Source organism: Salvelinus alpinus, chromosome 13, assembly GCF_045679555.1.
Source record: "Salvelinus alpinus chromosome 13, SLU_Salpinus.1, whole genome shotgun sequence".
NCBI classification, from domain to species: domain Eukaryota; kingdom Metazoa; phylum Chordata; class Actinopteri; order Salmoniformes; family Salmonidae; genus Salvelinus; species Salvelinus alpinus.
In genome coordinates this window covers 21143999-21160826 of record NC_092098.1, presented here as the reverse complement: position 1 = coordinate 21160826, position 16828 = coordinate 21143999, and the positions used below count along the sequence as shown (strand labels likewise).

The following is a 16828-nucleotide window of genomic DNA, read 5'->3' as shown; positions in this document are numbered from 1 at the left end:
AGATAAAACACAAATAAACAGAATGGAGTACCGTGAATTAATGGACAGTCAAGCATGGATCAGCTATGTAGCCAAGTGATCATAGTGTCCAGGGGGCAGCCGTAGATGGAGCAGGGAGGCCTCCACTAAGCTAGCACGCGGCGTTTAAAGTTAGTAGCCCGGGGGGTGATCTGCTCAGACGGAGGGGGTCTGCTCAGACGTGGTCGTGTCGACAGAGAATCCAAGCCGGATGGCGAAAGAGAGGTTGTGAATTGTAGAATTGTGTTTGCTAACTGGTGCTAGCTTCGTGGCAGTGGCGCTAGCTGCGCTAGCTGCAAGCTAGCTGTGAGGATCAGAAGTAGTGGCTCAGGGATTACGGCAGGAATCCGGCGTTGTTGTCGAGAGACAGTCCGATGCTGGTAAATTGGTGAGTAATATCCAGGCTAATAACAGGGCTGGTGTCTGTGCAGAAGGTAAAAGCTACTAGCAGCGGCAAAAAAAAATGGCTAAATTAGCTTGTAGCTGATTTAGACCAGTTGTGATGGATTGGCAGGGCTCTGTGTCGGCAAAAAAAGGTCCAGTCCAATTGGCAAAAGAGGTATTGTAGCCCAAGAATTCGCTGGTAGACCTCTTCGGCTAGCCGGCAGATGGGCCTAGCTCGAGGCTAGCTCAAGGCTAACTGGTGCTTGCTTCGGGACAGAGGTGTTAGCCAGTAGTAGCCACTCGGTTGCAGCTAGCTAGCTGTGATGATACAGTGTAATTGTCCAGAGCTTGCGTCAGGAATCCGGTGATGTGGTAGAGAAAAAGCAGTCCTATATGCTCTGGGTTGATATCGCGCTTGCAGACTGGCAGGTATTGGCCCGAGCTGAAGCTGGCTGTGTCCGAGTTAAGGGTGAAGACCGCAGCAGTGGCTAACTGACTACTAGCTAGTAGCTAGTTATCTGGCTAGCTTCTGATTGGGGTTACTGTTCTAAAGTATAAAAAATAGCAGGTCCGTACCACATTGGGTGAGGCGGAATGTAGGAATGTATATTCAGTTCCTAGATGGAAAGTGAAATTAAAATATATACGAAATGTATACGAAAAAATACGAAGACTATTTACACGGGACAAGACAAGACAAACAAACACACGTCCGACTGCTACGCCATCTTGGATGCTAAATACATATTGGGTTGTAGAGAGATCTTTTCTACCTGTCTCAGCTTTTCTTTTTTTACCAGGCAAGTCAGATAAGAACAAATTCTTTCCGCAACATTCTTTGCGCAATATTAAGCTGATCCACCCCTTTAAATTTAAATTTAAAAAATAATTAAAAAAAGAACAAATTCTTATTTACAATGACGGCCTACCCCGGCCAAACCCTGACCCGGACAATGCTGGGCCAATTGTGCGCTGCCCTATGGGACTTCCAATCACGGCCGGTTGGGATACAGCCTGGAATCGAACAAGGGTCTGTAGTGACGCCTCCAGCACTGAGATGCAGTGCCTTCGACCGCTGCGCCACTCGAGAGCAAAATCTCAGCTAAAGGGAGGGGGCGGAGAAGTGCAGCTGGATATGTATGACACAGTCCCCCTCCAAAACTAATCATACTGAGTATTTCCCACCTAACTTTAGCTGAGACAGGTAGAAAAGATCTCTCGACAATCCAATATGTATTGTATCGGGGGCTATGTAGGGGGTGGAGTAAAAAGCCAGCAGCAGGCCATGTGACATAGCCCCCTTGAAAACAAATCATATTTGGTTAGTAGACACTAATAATTATTTCCCACGCCTTTAGCTGAGACAGGTAGTAAAGTTTTCTCTCTACAGTTCAATGTACTTAACATACCAGTGTCAACATTGTATTTTTTCATTATTGGTCTTTAAATAATAATAATTTAAAACCATATTTTTTATTTGTTTTCATAAATTACTTATCACTTTTTCTTGTTGGCACAATACAAGTGGCCATTGATATACCATTCAATACATTTTTTATCAGCTAATGATATTACAATGTGGGCTTTTATTTTGAAGGTTTCATCATTAAAAAGAAAGAAAGTGACATCATCGTTATGCTACTGGCAGAATAGTACCAAAGATTTTTATGACTAAACAAAGATAGACCACAGCCTGTCATTTCAAATGGGAACAAATTAGCCATAGTGGGCAGAACAAGCAAGGACGTGGGCAGAGCCAAGCTTGAACTAGCAAGACCTTATTGGCCCGTTCTAGACAATATTTGCATATTTCCGTTGGGGAACGCCTATTCTGTGAAGTGCGCGTGTGCAATAACTCAATTCGCCTTTGCACTTCTTCTCAACAACGCAATTTTGTGGAACTTTGGCAAAGGGCAAAGTTCACAAAACTTAGTCCACTCTGTTTATAACAGATTGTAGTTCTGGGAACAGAAAAATTGAGATCAAACGTTTAATCGATGAGTATATCATTAGAATGTCGGCCAAATGTATCTGGTTCCATCTTCTCCCACTGCTGGCTATTGGGCTTCCTCTCTACCATATTTGGTAGTGAGTGGAAACGTCAACCGGATGCTTCACATTTAAACATCCGGTGAAATATCTGTCTCATTGTTATATCTGTGATAATACTTTACTGTTCCTGTTTGTCGGAGTCAAAAGTTAGTGCGGCCCTGTCTGTGGTCTATATTTAGCATTTTAACCGGGAACATTTGCCGTTTATTAGCTCTAGGGTTATGTTACGTGTATTTTGAACGCGTACACATTATGTTTTAGTAAAGTGAGTCGCCATAAATGAGGCAAACAGGTGAATTTAGTAGGCCAGAGGTTTCAAAACAAGCTCGCCTCGGAACAGAAAGCTTCGATATTTTCAGCTTTTTTTCTTGGTAAGAGTGACCTATTCGCAAGTCGCAAGAAGTCTGTAATTGTTATAGAATTACTTATGATAATGGTAAAAATGTGATCGACTGGTATGCGTGTTTTTTTTTATTTTCTTGCAGCACAGGTCTACTGTCTGGCAACATTCAAGTAGCCATTGACGTCAGACTTTGAACTGTGACCCGGAACCTGTACACCTGAGGTCCTCCAGGATCGCTGGGCGAGGCTCTGATACGATGGAGCATGATGGAGGGGAAACTATATCAGATGTCAGTTTTCCCTTGGGAGAGGGTGTGTCTGGCCGCGGAAGAAGTACAATCTATATGTCTGATGAGGGAGAGGAGGCTTTCTATGTGCCTGAGAGGAGACCCTCCCTGGACCTGGGAGATGGCCTGAGACCCATGGACACTACTCACTGGTGAGACACTGACCATACCACAACACACAGCACATTTCATGTGCCCAGAATTAAGCTTGATCCTTTCCCCATCCTCAATCATTCATAGTTTGTGTGTGTGTGTTTGGCAGGCATGATGTGGAAAGGGCTAAATCCCCGGTCCACAGCTACAATTCTGTAAACAGTGATACCCAATTCTGGCCATCTGATGAACTGGATGAAGAAACTGAGCTGTCTGCTACTAGGTACACTGAAACATGTTGATTTATAGACACTCATACACTTACATTAACATACAGTAAAATGAAAAGAATTCCGTCACACAAAAAATACATACACTTGCATTACATTTCTTTACAAAGTATTAACACGAACCAGGAACACAGACCGTTAAAGGACTACAGTACGTGAACATATTTGTTATATTATGTGGACAACGGCTCCTTGAAGCAGCACTAGTTCACTACTGCTGATGATTAATTCATTTTCCATGTGATGTTCTACTTAGAGTCCAGCTGGAAAGAACAGAGTCTTACTCCAGTGGCTACTCCGTGGACAGTGATGACTGTGAGACCAGAACCAGGAAGTAAGAAAAGTCATCCATGTTTGATCAGGCACAGACAGGATGCAATCTGTTGAAGTGTGTAATTATGCATATTTTTTCCTGAGTATAGTGTGGGTGTTGGTGCATGTATGTCCATTTGTTTACAAATGGTCAAATCTATGGATAGGCTAGTATGTGTTTACACTAGTATGTGTTGCAATATTTAATCTTCCACCGCCTCTCCAGGTCTCAAGACACAGCACCTAAAGAAGAGGGTCCAGCAGTGGAACTTCCAAGACCAGAGCTGATCAAAAACCCAGACGAGAAGAGACACCCTGCTCTGACTGTAGACTTCACCTTCAAGGTGGGCTCACACTTCACTCTAGTCTAGGTGACGTACTGTATGTTCAGCAACAAATGTCAACATGTCCCTAAAGTTAAGTGTAGTGGATGAGAATTGCTTTTCTCTTGTTTTAATTGTATTCTGTGGACCACAGGCCATCAGGAAGACACTGGAGAAACTGGGGAAGGATGATTTGAGGACATTTAAGATCACGCTGTGGAAGCGCTACCCAGAGTCATTCAGCTCTCCTCCCCAGGGCATGGACATGGTGGACCTGGTGGATAGACTGCTGGAGTGTTATGACCTAGAGGTGGCCCTGCAGCTCACCAAGGCCCTGCTGAAGGACATGGGCCTCAAACGCCTGGATGCCTACCTCACGGACCTCTGCAAGAAAAGTATGCACGTTGGCTTTATTTCATTTGATTCATGTAATATAATGATAAAATAACAAACGTATACTTTGAGTTATGATAGGGTAATAGTTGAGCTATGCTCATGAGGCATTTATATGTTATACAGTACTTAAAGAACCAATGAGTTATACACAAATTGTTAATTTAAATGGCCATTGAACAGGAAATCTAGTAGACTGTGCCTTTTTTAATGTCTGTGTTTTCCCTGTTCTCTCTGTGCAGATGAGGTGCGTTATGAGCTGAGAGACACTCTGTTGAGGAAGTATAGCTGGATGTGTGAGGGCGTTGCCCAGCAGGGAGAGCATAAGGCCTTTGATAGTATCTTTAATGAGCTCTACATAACAGACCGAGGCAATGCTGGGCCCAACATCGAGCACGAGGTCAGAAAGATCGACAAGCTGTCCACCAATCGCAAGGAAGAGAAGCGGATAACCTGTAGCCAGATCTTTGACCCCGATGTGATCTATGAGAAGCATGTGAGCCATATAGTGACCAACGGCATCGCCGGGGTAGGGAAGTCTGTGGCCGTGCAGAAGTTCATCATGGACTGGGCAGAGGAGCGCGAGCACAATCATGTCTACTTCCTGTTCCCACTGCCCTTCAAAGAGCTCAACCTCATGCTGAACCTGAAGATCAGCCTCCTGGAGATCGTCCACACTCTCTACCCCGAGACCAAGGTGCTGCCCACCTTCGAGTGCGACGAAGGCAAGGTCATGTTCATCTGTGACGGGCTGGACGAGTATGCACATTCCCTGGACTTCCACCGCACCGAGACTTGGTGTGACAGCACTGAACCAGCCGCCATGCACGTGGTGGTAACCAACCTGATTAGGGGCAATCTGCTCCCCTCGTCTCTCCTCTGGATAATCTCTCGCCCACTCACCTCCAGTCGGCTGCCCCCAGAGTCTGTGCACCAGGTGTTGGAGGTCCGTGGCTTCACCAACGAACAGAAGGAAGAGTACTTCAGGAGGAGGTTTCAGGACCCGGCGCAGGCCGATAAGGTGATTGCCCACCTGACCTCCTGCAAGACCCTCCACATCATGTGCCATCTGCCCATGTTCTGCTGTGTGGTGCGGGATGTTTTCCAGCACACGTTTAGGGAGAAGGGGCCGGATGCAGAGCTGCCCAAGGGGCTGACCCTGATGTACACTCGCCTGCTGCTGGTGCACCTGCATGTGCGTGGTGCCAGGGGCTCAGCCTCCCGCACCCCGGAAGAGGAGAGGGACTTCCTGATGAACCTGGGCAAGCTAGCCTTTACGATGCTGGAGAAAAACCAGATGGTCATTGGCAAGGCCACCTGGAAGGACTGCGGGGTGGATGTCGCTGAGGCTGTCACCAAGAGTGGCCTGTGCATTGAGTTCCTGATCGAGCAGTTTGTCATGTACCAGGAGAGGATCCAGACCTTCATCCACCCCACCATCCAAGAATACCTGGCTGCCCTCTACGTGTTCCTCACCTGGAGGTGTATGGGGCAGAACGTCCTGCAGCAGCCGCGGAATAGCAAGTTCTCACGCATGTTCAAGGACCCCGGGTTGCTGGACATGTACCGCAGTGCTATAGAGAGAAGCTTACAGAGCCCCGATGGAAACCTGGATGTCTTCCTGCGCTTCCTGTTGGGCATGGCCCAGACGGCCAATCAGGAGCTGCTACAACGCTTCCTACCCGAAATGAACAAATGCTCGTCGGCCTCTGAGGAGACAGCCGCCATTATCAGGAAGAAGATTAAAGAGAACCACTACCCTGACAGGAACGCCAACCTGCAGTGCTGCCTGGACGAGCTTGGTGTTGGTGCTGAAGCTCCCAGACGCAGCCGCTCAAACTCTGTGAAGAGCCACTGACTGACAATACTCTGACTACAGTATTTATAAAGATGTATATATTAGGTTTGAAATATGGGTTGTATAGTTAGACAAACTTAAGGGAATTGGGGAAGAAAGATATGGATACTTCAGGGTTGCTTTGTAACAATACTTAACTGTGGTAGTAAGTGGAAATTTGTCATGAGAAGTAGCCACAAGGTGGCAGTAGCATTACACTACTATACTACTGAGACACAGGCAGTAAAGTCACTCAGCTACTGTGAGGGGTTATAAAAAGAGTAAAAGGGATGTGACAAATTACATATTTATAGGCAGTCAGTCACATGTATTGACTGTATACTTAATATAACATTGTGAAAATGTTTTACACCAGGTATGTGCAACTGATGGGGGTGGGGGTCACAATCTTAACTCACGACAGGCCACAGTAGCGCGCAGGTCTGTGTACCCACAGCCATACCCACACATGCAGTCAGAGCCGGCCCCAAGCTTTTTGCGGGCAAAACATTTGTGTACCCCTCGACAAGGAAGAGAAACTATTTAATTTCCTGCAATTCTACACATTGCCATGGGGCTTAGAGCAAATGTTGCAGTTTTAAAGCAAGTTTTTGGCAATTCTACACATTTTGCCATAGGGTGGAGAGAAATGTTCGCAGTTTTTTAAATATGATATCTGAGAGTTACTAACAAAATCAATGGGGGACCCTGGGTGGTAATTTGACCATGATTACTGCAACTTTAGATAGCTGGCTAGACTTACTTACCAACCAATCTAATTAAGTGACTGACAAGAGACATTTCAGATGCACAACCACATTTCAAAATTGCACCTTGCAGGGTTGGGTCAATTACATTTGCATTCAGAAAGTAAACCCAATTCCACATTGAAAAGCATTAGAAGATAATTGGAATTTCATTGTACTTCCTGAATTGAAATGGAATTGACCCCAACCCTGGCACCTTGTGTATTCTAACTCTTAACAGCAAGTTGAGATCCAGACTAAGTTCCTAAAAATAAAAAACATTTGGAAATTGATTCGCAGGCCTACAGAAGTGGGGCCTCCATGCTTTACACAATGGTGAGCTGATATAAAACACAGATTACAATGCATTTACAAGGTGCACACAAATGACCTGATGCAACCTTATTTGCAATGGCTGTCTACTTCCAGAACAGTTGTGGTCTCACTGTCATAAAACACAATTTAATCAATTTCGAACAGATGTTAAAAAGGGCAGATGAAGAGAAGTTCCCTCTGAACTAAATTGTCTTTAATCTAGGTTACAGAGTCCGTGGCAAAAAAAGTCAACAATTGAATGTATTTATCTATCCCTATTATGTGAGTCCTCAAGATCGCATTAGAATCCATATGACTATTATCACTAGATGGAGCAATAGAAATGCTCTGTGGTAGAAAAAGTACCCAATTATCATACTTGAGTAACTTTCTATTAAAAAGTTAAAAGTGAAAGTCAGCCAGTAAAATACTACTTGAGTAAAAGTCAAAGTGTTAGGTATATTTAAAACCAAAGTAAATGTAATTACTAAAATATACTTATTAAGCAAAGCAGACAGCACCATTTTCTTGTTTTTAAAACGTATGGATAGCCTGGTGCACACTCAGACATTATTTACGAAAGTTGCATGTGTTTATTGAGACCGCCAGGCCAGAGGCGTTAGGGATGACCACGTGTTCTCTTGATAAGTGCTTGAATTTGACCATTTTCCTGTCCTGCTAAGCATTCAAAATGTAACAAGTACTTTTGGTTTTCAGGGAAAATGTTTGGAGTAAAAAGTACAATATTTTCTTTAGGAATGTAGGGAAGTAAACATTGTCAAATATAAATAGTAAAGTACAGATACCCAAAAAAACTGAAGTCGTACTTTAAAGTATTTTTCTTAAACATGAACACCACACAAGGGTTTTGTTATTCACCCAATGTTTGCAGGTCTGATGGACCCACAACATTATTGGGTTAAAACACAGCCATAACAATTTGTAAAAATACTTAGATGTAGACAGCATACATGGTTAACATTTGCCATTTACCTCTGCTAAAGCACAATTCGTTTTTTATATTTTAAATTGTGATTTTTGTAAATAATCAAGACATGGGTGGAATAAATCATGTTGATCTTGAACAAATATAAATGAAACAAGGTTTATCACTATTGATGTTTATTGCTTTGAACTGAACCAATTGGAAGGATACATTTACATACAGTATTTTATGGAAATTATAAATGTGCCCCATTGAACACATTAAGGCTGTCTACACACCACAGGGGACAGAGTTTTACTGTGTGTGTGTTGCAAATGTATTTCTTGCACTTGATGCATGTGTACTGTGTCTTCCTGTCCTTGGGTCAACACGCATTGCAGCGCTTTTTCTTGTTACTACCGGCTGCAATCTAGATTGATGAAAACATTTAGTTCAGGAATTTTACTAACATCTCACTCACATATACACTGCTCAAAAAATAAAGGGAACACTTAAACAACACAATGTAACTCCAAGTCAATCACACTTCTTTGAAATCAAACTGTCCACTTAGGAAGCAACACTGATTGACAATAAATTTCACATGCTGTTGTGCAAATGGAATAGACAAAAGGTGGAAATTGTAGGCAATTAGCAAGACACCCCCAATAAAGGAGTGGTTCTGCAGGTGGTGACCACAGACCACTTCTCAGTTCCTATGCTTCCTGGCTGATGTTTTGGTCACTTTTGAATGCTGGCGGTGCTTTCACTCTAGTGGTAGCATGAGACGGAGTCTACAACCCACACAAGTGGCTCAGGTAGTGCAGCTCATGCACATTTGTGGCCTGCTGGAGGTCATTTTGCAGGGCTCTGGCAGTGCTCCTCCTTGCACAAAGGCGGAGGTAGCGGTCCTGCTGCTGGGTTGTTGCCCTCCTACGGCGTCCTCCACGTCTCCTGATGTACTGGCCTGTCTCCTGGTAGCGCCTCCATGCGCCTCTGGACACTACGCTGACACAGCAAACCTTCTTGCCACAGCTCACATTGATGTGCCATCCTGGATGAGCTGCACTACCTGAGCCACTTGTGTGGGTTGTAGACTCCGTCTCATGCTACCACTAGAGTGAAAACACCACCAGCATTCAAAGGTGACCAAAATGGTCACTTATATGGCATAAGAGGACGACAAGCGGATAAGAGGCAATCCGTAATTTCAATTGATATTAATGACTGAGCTAGGACGTACGTAGTCAATAGAACTATTTTTTCAGCACTTTTGAAATGTACAGCGACAGAATTCAGAACATGGGCCGTTCTTAGTGTTCTTTCTCCCTGTACACCAAGTCAGAACCGTAGGATAAATAAAAGGGGCATATAAGCAGACAATGAAAGCTCTGACAATATTCAATGATTACATTTCTCAAAAACAGGTTATAGGCTACATGTGCACCACCAAGTCAGAACAGTAGGCGAAATTAAGAGGTGAAAATAGAACAAATGATTAGGGTGAGGCACATGGGCTACTAACAGCTTACTACACAACATACACTTAGTATTACTTTCTTAGCTACAGTATACATATCTCCCTGGCATATTACATCATTTATGCAGCAGCATACAAGACATTTTTGGACTCACCTTGTTGTGCTGTGCTCCCTTGAACAGGAAGATGGCGCAGCGGTCCTTCGTGGGCATATTCGGTCATCAAAGTCTGGCATTCTCTGGATTTATGGTGCTTTCAAGACAACTGGGAACTCTGAAAAATCATGATGACGTCAATGATCTTTAGGTCGTAGCTCTAGAAAGAGGCCCGAGTTCCAGATTTACAATTCTGAGTTGGATGAAAGTTCAAAACGTATTTTCCCAGTCGTATCTTCTTTTTCGCAAGTTTCCTTGTCTTGAACTCACTAAAGTCAGATTTTGCAGTTCTGAGTTAAGTTGTTTTGAGCGTGGTACAAATAATGCTTAATTGACAGCCTGGCCAATGTTGAATGTTTATCATTTTATACTAGGAAAAGAGACCCACACAGCCACTCCACTGAATAGCAGGCGATTGCTTTGCACTGCTTCCAGTTAGCCACTTATTCCTTCCAAACCACTCATTGTTGAATTTGCGATTTCCAATTTGTGTAATGTTTATGTCCAATGGCCGATGAGCACGGATAGGTTTTATCTATAATTTCTCTTCATATGACATAGGTTAGAAAGGATTTGCCAGTAGATTGTCAACTTGATTCATGATGACTGCTAGCTAAGATTTTGAAAGTATGATGTTGACATGATCAGTCCAATCAAAGATAACGTGATTTGACGTCATTTTATCTGTGACCAATGACCTTGAGCCTTCATGGACGGGCACTTCTAACGTAACTCTATGGCAGCACCCAAGGGGCTTGAATTTTCTAGCTCTACCCTTAGACTTGGCAGTGACGTAGTGTCCCCATGAGTGACAGAACACTGACCAATCACGGCGCAACGCTCCGTATTTTCTGCTGGCTTGCCCCACCACCACAGAAAGCACTGAGCTAGCCTGAAACTCCTGCATTTTGGAGCTGCCTTACTTTAAAAAATATTTTAAAAAGAGACCTTGTTCGTATGCGGCTTTATTAACTAAATTCTATATATTTTGTACATTGTGTGCAAACTGATGTGACACGTATTAATGCCAAAATAACATGCAAAACAGGCAAGCCTGTTTTTTTTTGTTGCTTAAAATGTGTGGCTCAAAACAGGTGGGGCTCTGCCTAACCTGCCCTGAATGACGAGTCGCCACTGCACATGAGTAATCGCCATTCGCGTTGGCACTGGTTGCATCCTTATCACACTGGCAGCCATGCTGGGTGGCTCATTCCTTGGAAAAGACTATTCAACTTCACAATTTTTTTTACATCCACATTTCTCCTCCTGCAGGCTGCCGATGAGCTGGCTGCTGACAGGCTGGTCCTGGCTGCTGACGGGCTGGCTGAGGGTCAATCTCATCCTCTTCTTCCAACTCACGGTCAGACTCCGAATTGACAGAGACATGATACTCATATTCTGAAAATTCTTCATCTTCCAAAGTTCCATCCATCCACGCTCCGTCCACACTAGCTTCTCTCTGCAAAATGTTTTAAAATGTTTAAGGCCCTTTGAGCAGATTATTTTTGCCATACTGTTTGATTGTGGTAAGGAGCCACACATACAAAGCTATTTATTTGTTGTGTCCCTCCCCCAATTTGCACCTGGCTGGGGTAGTGTGGGAAAATACTGCATTTTTTTACAATGTATTGAAATAACATTGTGGCGGTTCCCACAAGACATTGTGTAGTTTCACACACTACAAAGGGTAAAGAGTGGGAGACAGGCAGGGAGACAGGCACTTTTATTACCCTCGGGTCCAGTGAATCGAACACCACATGTAATATAAATGTGTAGGGGGGTGCAGTGTGCACTCAATGAAAGTGTTATTTTACATGTTGTTCATAGAAAATGAGCCAAGGACAATAAGTCTCAGGTTGAAAAAAATAATTAAAATTGTATCATTAACCCACACAAGGGTTAAGTACTGGACTAAGACCATCCATCTAATCTAATTTCTTGCTAGCGTGGTTTTGTTTTTTTCCCCTGATCCTTTTTGCGAGGTTTCTTCTTAAATTCCTTTCTCGGTTTCCCCTGGTGTTTTGAGTTGGGAGTGAGGTAATGAGGGAACACTAGCCTTGTGGGCATCAGTGTGACAGTCCTTCGGTCAAGCCCAGCTAGGCTACTTATTACACAGGTGAAAGTGGACTTAAAATCCTCTGCAGTCACGTTCTTTAACACCAGACTCCTCTGGATCACCCTGCCGTCCTCTGAGGCTGATCTGAAACCACCACGTTTACAACTCTTAGCCAACACTCCCGCCACAGTATATAGTACAACATCTCAACAGAACTCACACTGGACTTCGCCTACTCTACATGTGTGGTTCAAATATAAAAACAGCAGTACAGTATTAACAGCATCGTTAAAAGAGAAGAAAGTAAGGGACATGGTTTAGTGTGGCTTTCAAAAGCTTCCAATAAAGTATGTGAAGACAAACCCCAGTACTTACTCCTCTGTTTCTGATACTCTGCCATCAGTGAAGGCTACCTCTGGGAAGGTGCTGTTGACCAGCCAGTAGACATGGGTAAAGTCATCAGGAAGGCCTGGGTCTGCTTTACATTCAATAATCAACTTCTCTCCTGTGTATGACAAACACATCCTGTTTGTTAAAAACGGTGGTTCCTAACCAACACCAGAATATAATTATCTGACCGCACACCCAGCAACACTGGAGGTGAAGACCAGGTAATTTTTGAGTTCAAACACTCGAGTATCTATGATTGATAAGCCACTTTCATGAAAACTAAAAAATAAATAACTGAGATGGCAGAATTCTTTACCTGGAACAGCTCGTATTTTGGACCTATGGGGCTGGAGGATTCTGGGAGACGGCACCTCTGTGGAATCTGGACAATATCAACTGAAGTTAGACACTTTGAAACATAAAAAAATGATGTATGCAGGAAGATAGACGGGGGGACACACCTGCAGTGGCCTCGGAGCGCAGGACCCCAAAAAAACACATGAAGGCTGTAGAAGAGATGGAGCACACCCTCAGCCATTGCGTAACACAGGCACAGAAATGTAAATACATATGCAGCAGAAACATCCACATTCCCATACATCAGTGAACGTGTGTGTGAGAATGTTAGAGGATCTCTTACCTGTGAGAAGAATCGTCAACTGCATACTTGCTTCTGTCCGACTACTGTGCGAGTTGGTCAACAAAGCTAGTTGTAACACCGTCTCTTACTTACTATATATGCACAGTTACTTCCCCTTAACCCACCCACGCTGACCAAGAACACAAGGGAATTCCCTATCAAGTTATTTAGCGTATTTTTTGTTAGACACAATCAAGATTAAATTAGTCACTAGACATTTTGACCTCAAATGTTACTTTGACATATGCAGGTTACATTTCTCAAGTGTAATATACCCTCTACCATATGACTTAAGTGTGACTCATTTAACACATGGATATGAATCATATAAGAAATGTGAAATATTGTGGTGAAATACACATATTTTCACTGCTTACCTGTATTCTTCACAAGAGCAGTCTAAAAGAAGAACGTCATATTTCAATGGCCACACCCAATCCTAGTCCAGGGTGGCATGACTGGCATCAGTCTGGTATGTTTCTTCATATATGACGAGAACTATATTGCATCTTAACGGAACAGGAAGTATAATATTCTGGAAATGATACACAAAATCCCCCAGGTCATGAAGGGTCTATACTACTGGATCTGGTCTGAATTAAGTAATGTCTACACCTGATCTTGACTGTGTCACGTTTAATAACAGACAATCAAGAGAACAAAAACATGACAAAAAAGTAAACAGACAACCAAAATGATCAAATTATATTCACCTTTTTGCATAGTCTTTTATGGTACCTATTCCTTGAGTCATCTGGGCTGAACACAGACACGAGCAGCCGTCTGAGGGGGACATATTGTAGTTCCCCTCTTAAAGAGATGAAGTCTGTAGTAGGATAGGACACACTGTCTTGAGCCCAGTGCTCCTGAGAGACTAGAAACCCTCACCCCAGCAGCCACATTAAACCAGGACCTCCACTAACAAAAGGTGCAGATTTAACACACAAAACGAAGACTGGCACTCTACAACGCTCCACTCACGTATCTGGGCCGTGTCAGCCACTCATTACCGTAGAAACAAAAAGTTAAGACAAATTACTTTTGAAAAAGCATCTCCAAAAAAGTGAGGACCATTTTACTAAGCAATGAAATGTACACTGCATTTGTTTAAAAAGTTGTGATTGACTAAACAAAAATACTATAAAAACAGACATCCAAACCCAGGTTACTAGTCAAATTCTAATACATCTTAAATACAGATACTATGTGCCTATAAATATATACAAATAGTACATGTATAGACACAGTTTATAATAGATGTTCTTATAGTCCATGGTGAGGCCTCCTAGTCAGGCCAGTGCATTATCTACCATCTCCATATGGCTTGTGTGTCCTTCTCCACTCTCCCAGGTCACTCCAGCCCCAGGATGTAGTTGATGCCTTGCACAAGTCCAATGATTACTGGTTGCCAAGCGACAAGGTAGCGGAGCCAGTCCAGGAGTTGTCCATACATGACATGTGGCCTCTCCCAGCTTCAGATGATGGGTCAAGGAGGCAGATAATTAAGTGACTACCCCACTCCTGATTCCAACCAAACCTTAACTAAGCAATTCATTTAGAGTTGTAATAAAACACATCCAGCCTGTGACAATATGATTATTATAGATCCTTCAGGACACTACTAGAATCAGGCTGGATATTGGGGAATGGATAACATATTCCCAATACATACAGTGCATTCAGAAAGTATTCACACCTCGTCCCTTTTTCCACATTTTGTTAAATTACAGCCTTATTCTAAAATGGATTATATACATTTCTCCTCATCAATCTACACACAATACCCCATAATGACACAGTGAAAACAGGTTTTTAGAATTTTTTGCAAATGTATTCCAAATTAAAAAATCAAACACCTTATTTACATAAGTATTTAGACCCTTACTATGAGACTCGAAATTGAGTTCAGGTGCATCCTGTTTCCACTGATCATCCTTGAGATGTTTCTACAACTTGATTGGAGTCCATCTGTGGTAAATTCAATTGATTGTACATGATTTGGAAAGGCACACCTGTCTATATAAGGTCCCACAGTTTACAGTACATGTCAGAGCAAAAACCAAGCCATGAGGTCGAAGGATTTGTCTGTAGAGCTTCGAGACAGGATTGTGTCAAGGCACAGATCTGGGGAAGGATACCAAAAAATGTCTAGAGCGTCGAAGGTCCCCAAGAACACAGTGGCCACAATCATTCTTAAAATGGAAGAAGTTTGGAATCACCAAGACTCTTCCTAGAGCTGGGCGCCCGGCCACTCTGAGCAATCGGGGGAGAAGGGCCTTGGTCAGGGAGGTGACTAACAACCTGATGGTCACTCTGACAGAGCTCTAGAGTTCCTCTGTGGAGATGGAAGAACCTTACAGAAGGACAACCATCTCTGCAGCACTCCACCTATCAGGCCTTAATGGTAGAGTGGCCAGATAGAAGCCACTCCTGAGTAAAATGAACGACGGCCCGCTTGGAGTTTGCCAAAAGGCACCTAAAGACTCAGAACATGAAAAACAAGATTCTCTGGTCTGATGAAACCAAGATTGAACTCTTTGGCCTGAACACCAAGTGTCACATCTGGAGGAAACCTAGCACCAACCCTACGGTGAAGCATGGTGGCGGCAGCATCATGCTGGGGGGGTGTTTTTCAGTGGCAGGGACTGAGAGACTAATAAGGATCGAGGGAAAGATGAACGGAGCAAAGTACAGAGATCCTTGATGAAGTCCTGAGCACTCTGGAGCAGGTTCTCAGACCGAGGAGAAGTTTCACCTTCCAACAGGACAACGACCCTAAGCACACAGCCAAGACAATGCAGGAGTGGCTTCGGGACAAGTCCCTGAATGTCCTTGAATGGCCCAACCAGAGCCTGGACTTGAACCCGATCGAACAGCACTGGAGACCTGAAAATAGCTGTGCAATGACGCTCCCCATTCAACCTGACAGAGCTTGAGAGGATCTGCAGAGAAGAATGGGAGAAAGTTCTCTATTACAGGTGTGCCAAGCTTATAGCGTCATACCCAAGGAGACTCGAGGCTGTAATCGCTGCCAAAAGGTGCTTCAAGAAAGTACTGGGTAAAGGATAATGAAAAAAATCAAAGGGTCTGAATACTTCCCGAATGCACTGGATATGATGAACCATTTCTTAACATCAATTAACAACTCTGCTCTAGGGCAGCCTTTCTTAAAGTATAGTCGCGGACATGTTAAATGGTGGGCCGCGACATATCTTAGCAAAAAATTATTCACATATCAACCCCCAAAAAAAAATTTGGGGGGGGGGGACTCAGTCAGGGTCTCAACTTACTGTTAAGAGTTAGAACAGCTGAATACACAAGGTGCAATTTCGAAATTTGGTTGTGCATTAGCAGTTTCTCTTGCTATGTCAGTCACTTACAATTTTTAGATTGGTAAGTTAGCTGGCTAGACTAACTAAATTTGTACTAATCATGGCCGAATACCAACCGGGCACGTGCCCAGGGGAGCACAAATCTCACTTCAGGCCCCCCAAAAGGAGCTTGTGACGCAGGAAAACACAGAATTTCTCATTTGGGTCCCAGGCTGAAAAAGTTTTAGAACCCCTGCTCTAGGGTGTTATTTAGTAAAAATAGTGTAAAATTAAATACAGTATGTATGCTGTGTTGGTCAAGAAAGGATTGTGTATTGAGTGGTTGCAATGGAAACCCCGTCCCCTAAAGCAGAAATGACAGACAGCTGCGTCTGTTGAGTTTTTACTGCAGCAAAATAGGAACTGGAACTACTTTATGAAAGGTATCCATGAAGACAAAGCCACAACTATCAGACAAT

The 16828-nt window shown here is 43.4% G+C and overlaps 2 protein-coding genes across 13 annotated transcripts in view; one reads left to right on the top strand and one right to left on the bottom strand.

The window, feature by feature from the left end:
* Positions 1–2563: 2563 nt before the first annotated feature.
* Positions 2564–8501, top strand: LOC139537372 (NLR family CARD domain-containing protein 3-like). 2 transcript variants are annotated; one of them, XM_071338604.1, is made up of 7 exons: positions 2564–2825; positions 2940–3235; positions 3346–3459; positions 3723–3800; positions 4005–4122; positions 4256–4496; positions 4737–8501. In XM_071338604.1, the coding sequence occupies exons 2-7, from the start codon at positions 3054–3056 to the stop codon at positions 6350–6352; spliced, it is 2349 nt and encodes a 782-aa protein (XP_071194705.1). In that variant the 5' UTR covers positions 2564–2825; positions 2940–3053; the 3' UTR covers positions 6353–8501. The 2 variants fall into 2 exon arrangements, with proteins under 2 accessions (XP_071194705.1, XP_071194704.1); XM_071338603.1 differs by having other exon boundaries at positions 2577–2825; positions 2945–3235.
* Positions 8009–16828, bottom strand: part of LOC139537376 (E3 ubiquitin ligase RNF121-like) — an 18735-nt gene continuing 9915 nt past the window's right edge. For 5 of the 11 annotated variants that reach the window (XR_011667509.1, XR_011667516.1, XR_011667515.1 and 2 more), the window contains exons 9-13: positions 13752–14510; positions 12860–13573; positions 12715–12780; positions 12384–12513; positions 10902–11411 (exon numbers count right to left, since the gene is read on the bottom strand). Coding sequence is in view for 2 of the 11 variants with exons in the window: in XM_071338612.1 (XP_071194713.1) it covers positions 14390–14510 (121 nt within the window). In the remaining 9 variants the exon portion in view is untranslated. Of the gene's footprint in view, positions 8748–9952; positions 10071–10901; positions 11412–12383; positions 12514–12714; positions 12781–12859; positions 13574–13659; positions 14511–16828 lie in introns of those variants that run through there. The other 6 variants (XR_011667510.1, XR_011667512.1, XR_011667513.1 and 3 more) reach the window with 6 other exon arrangements.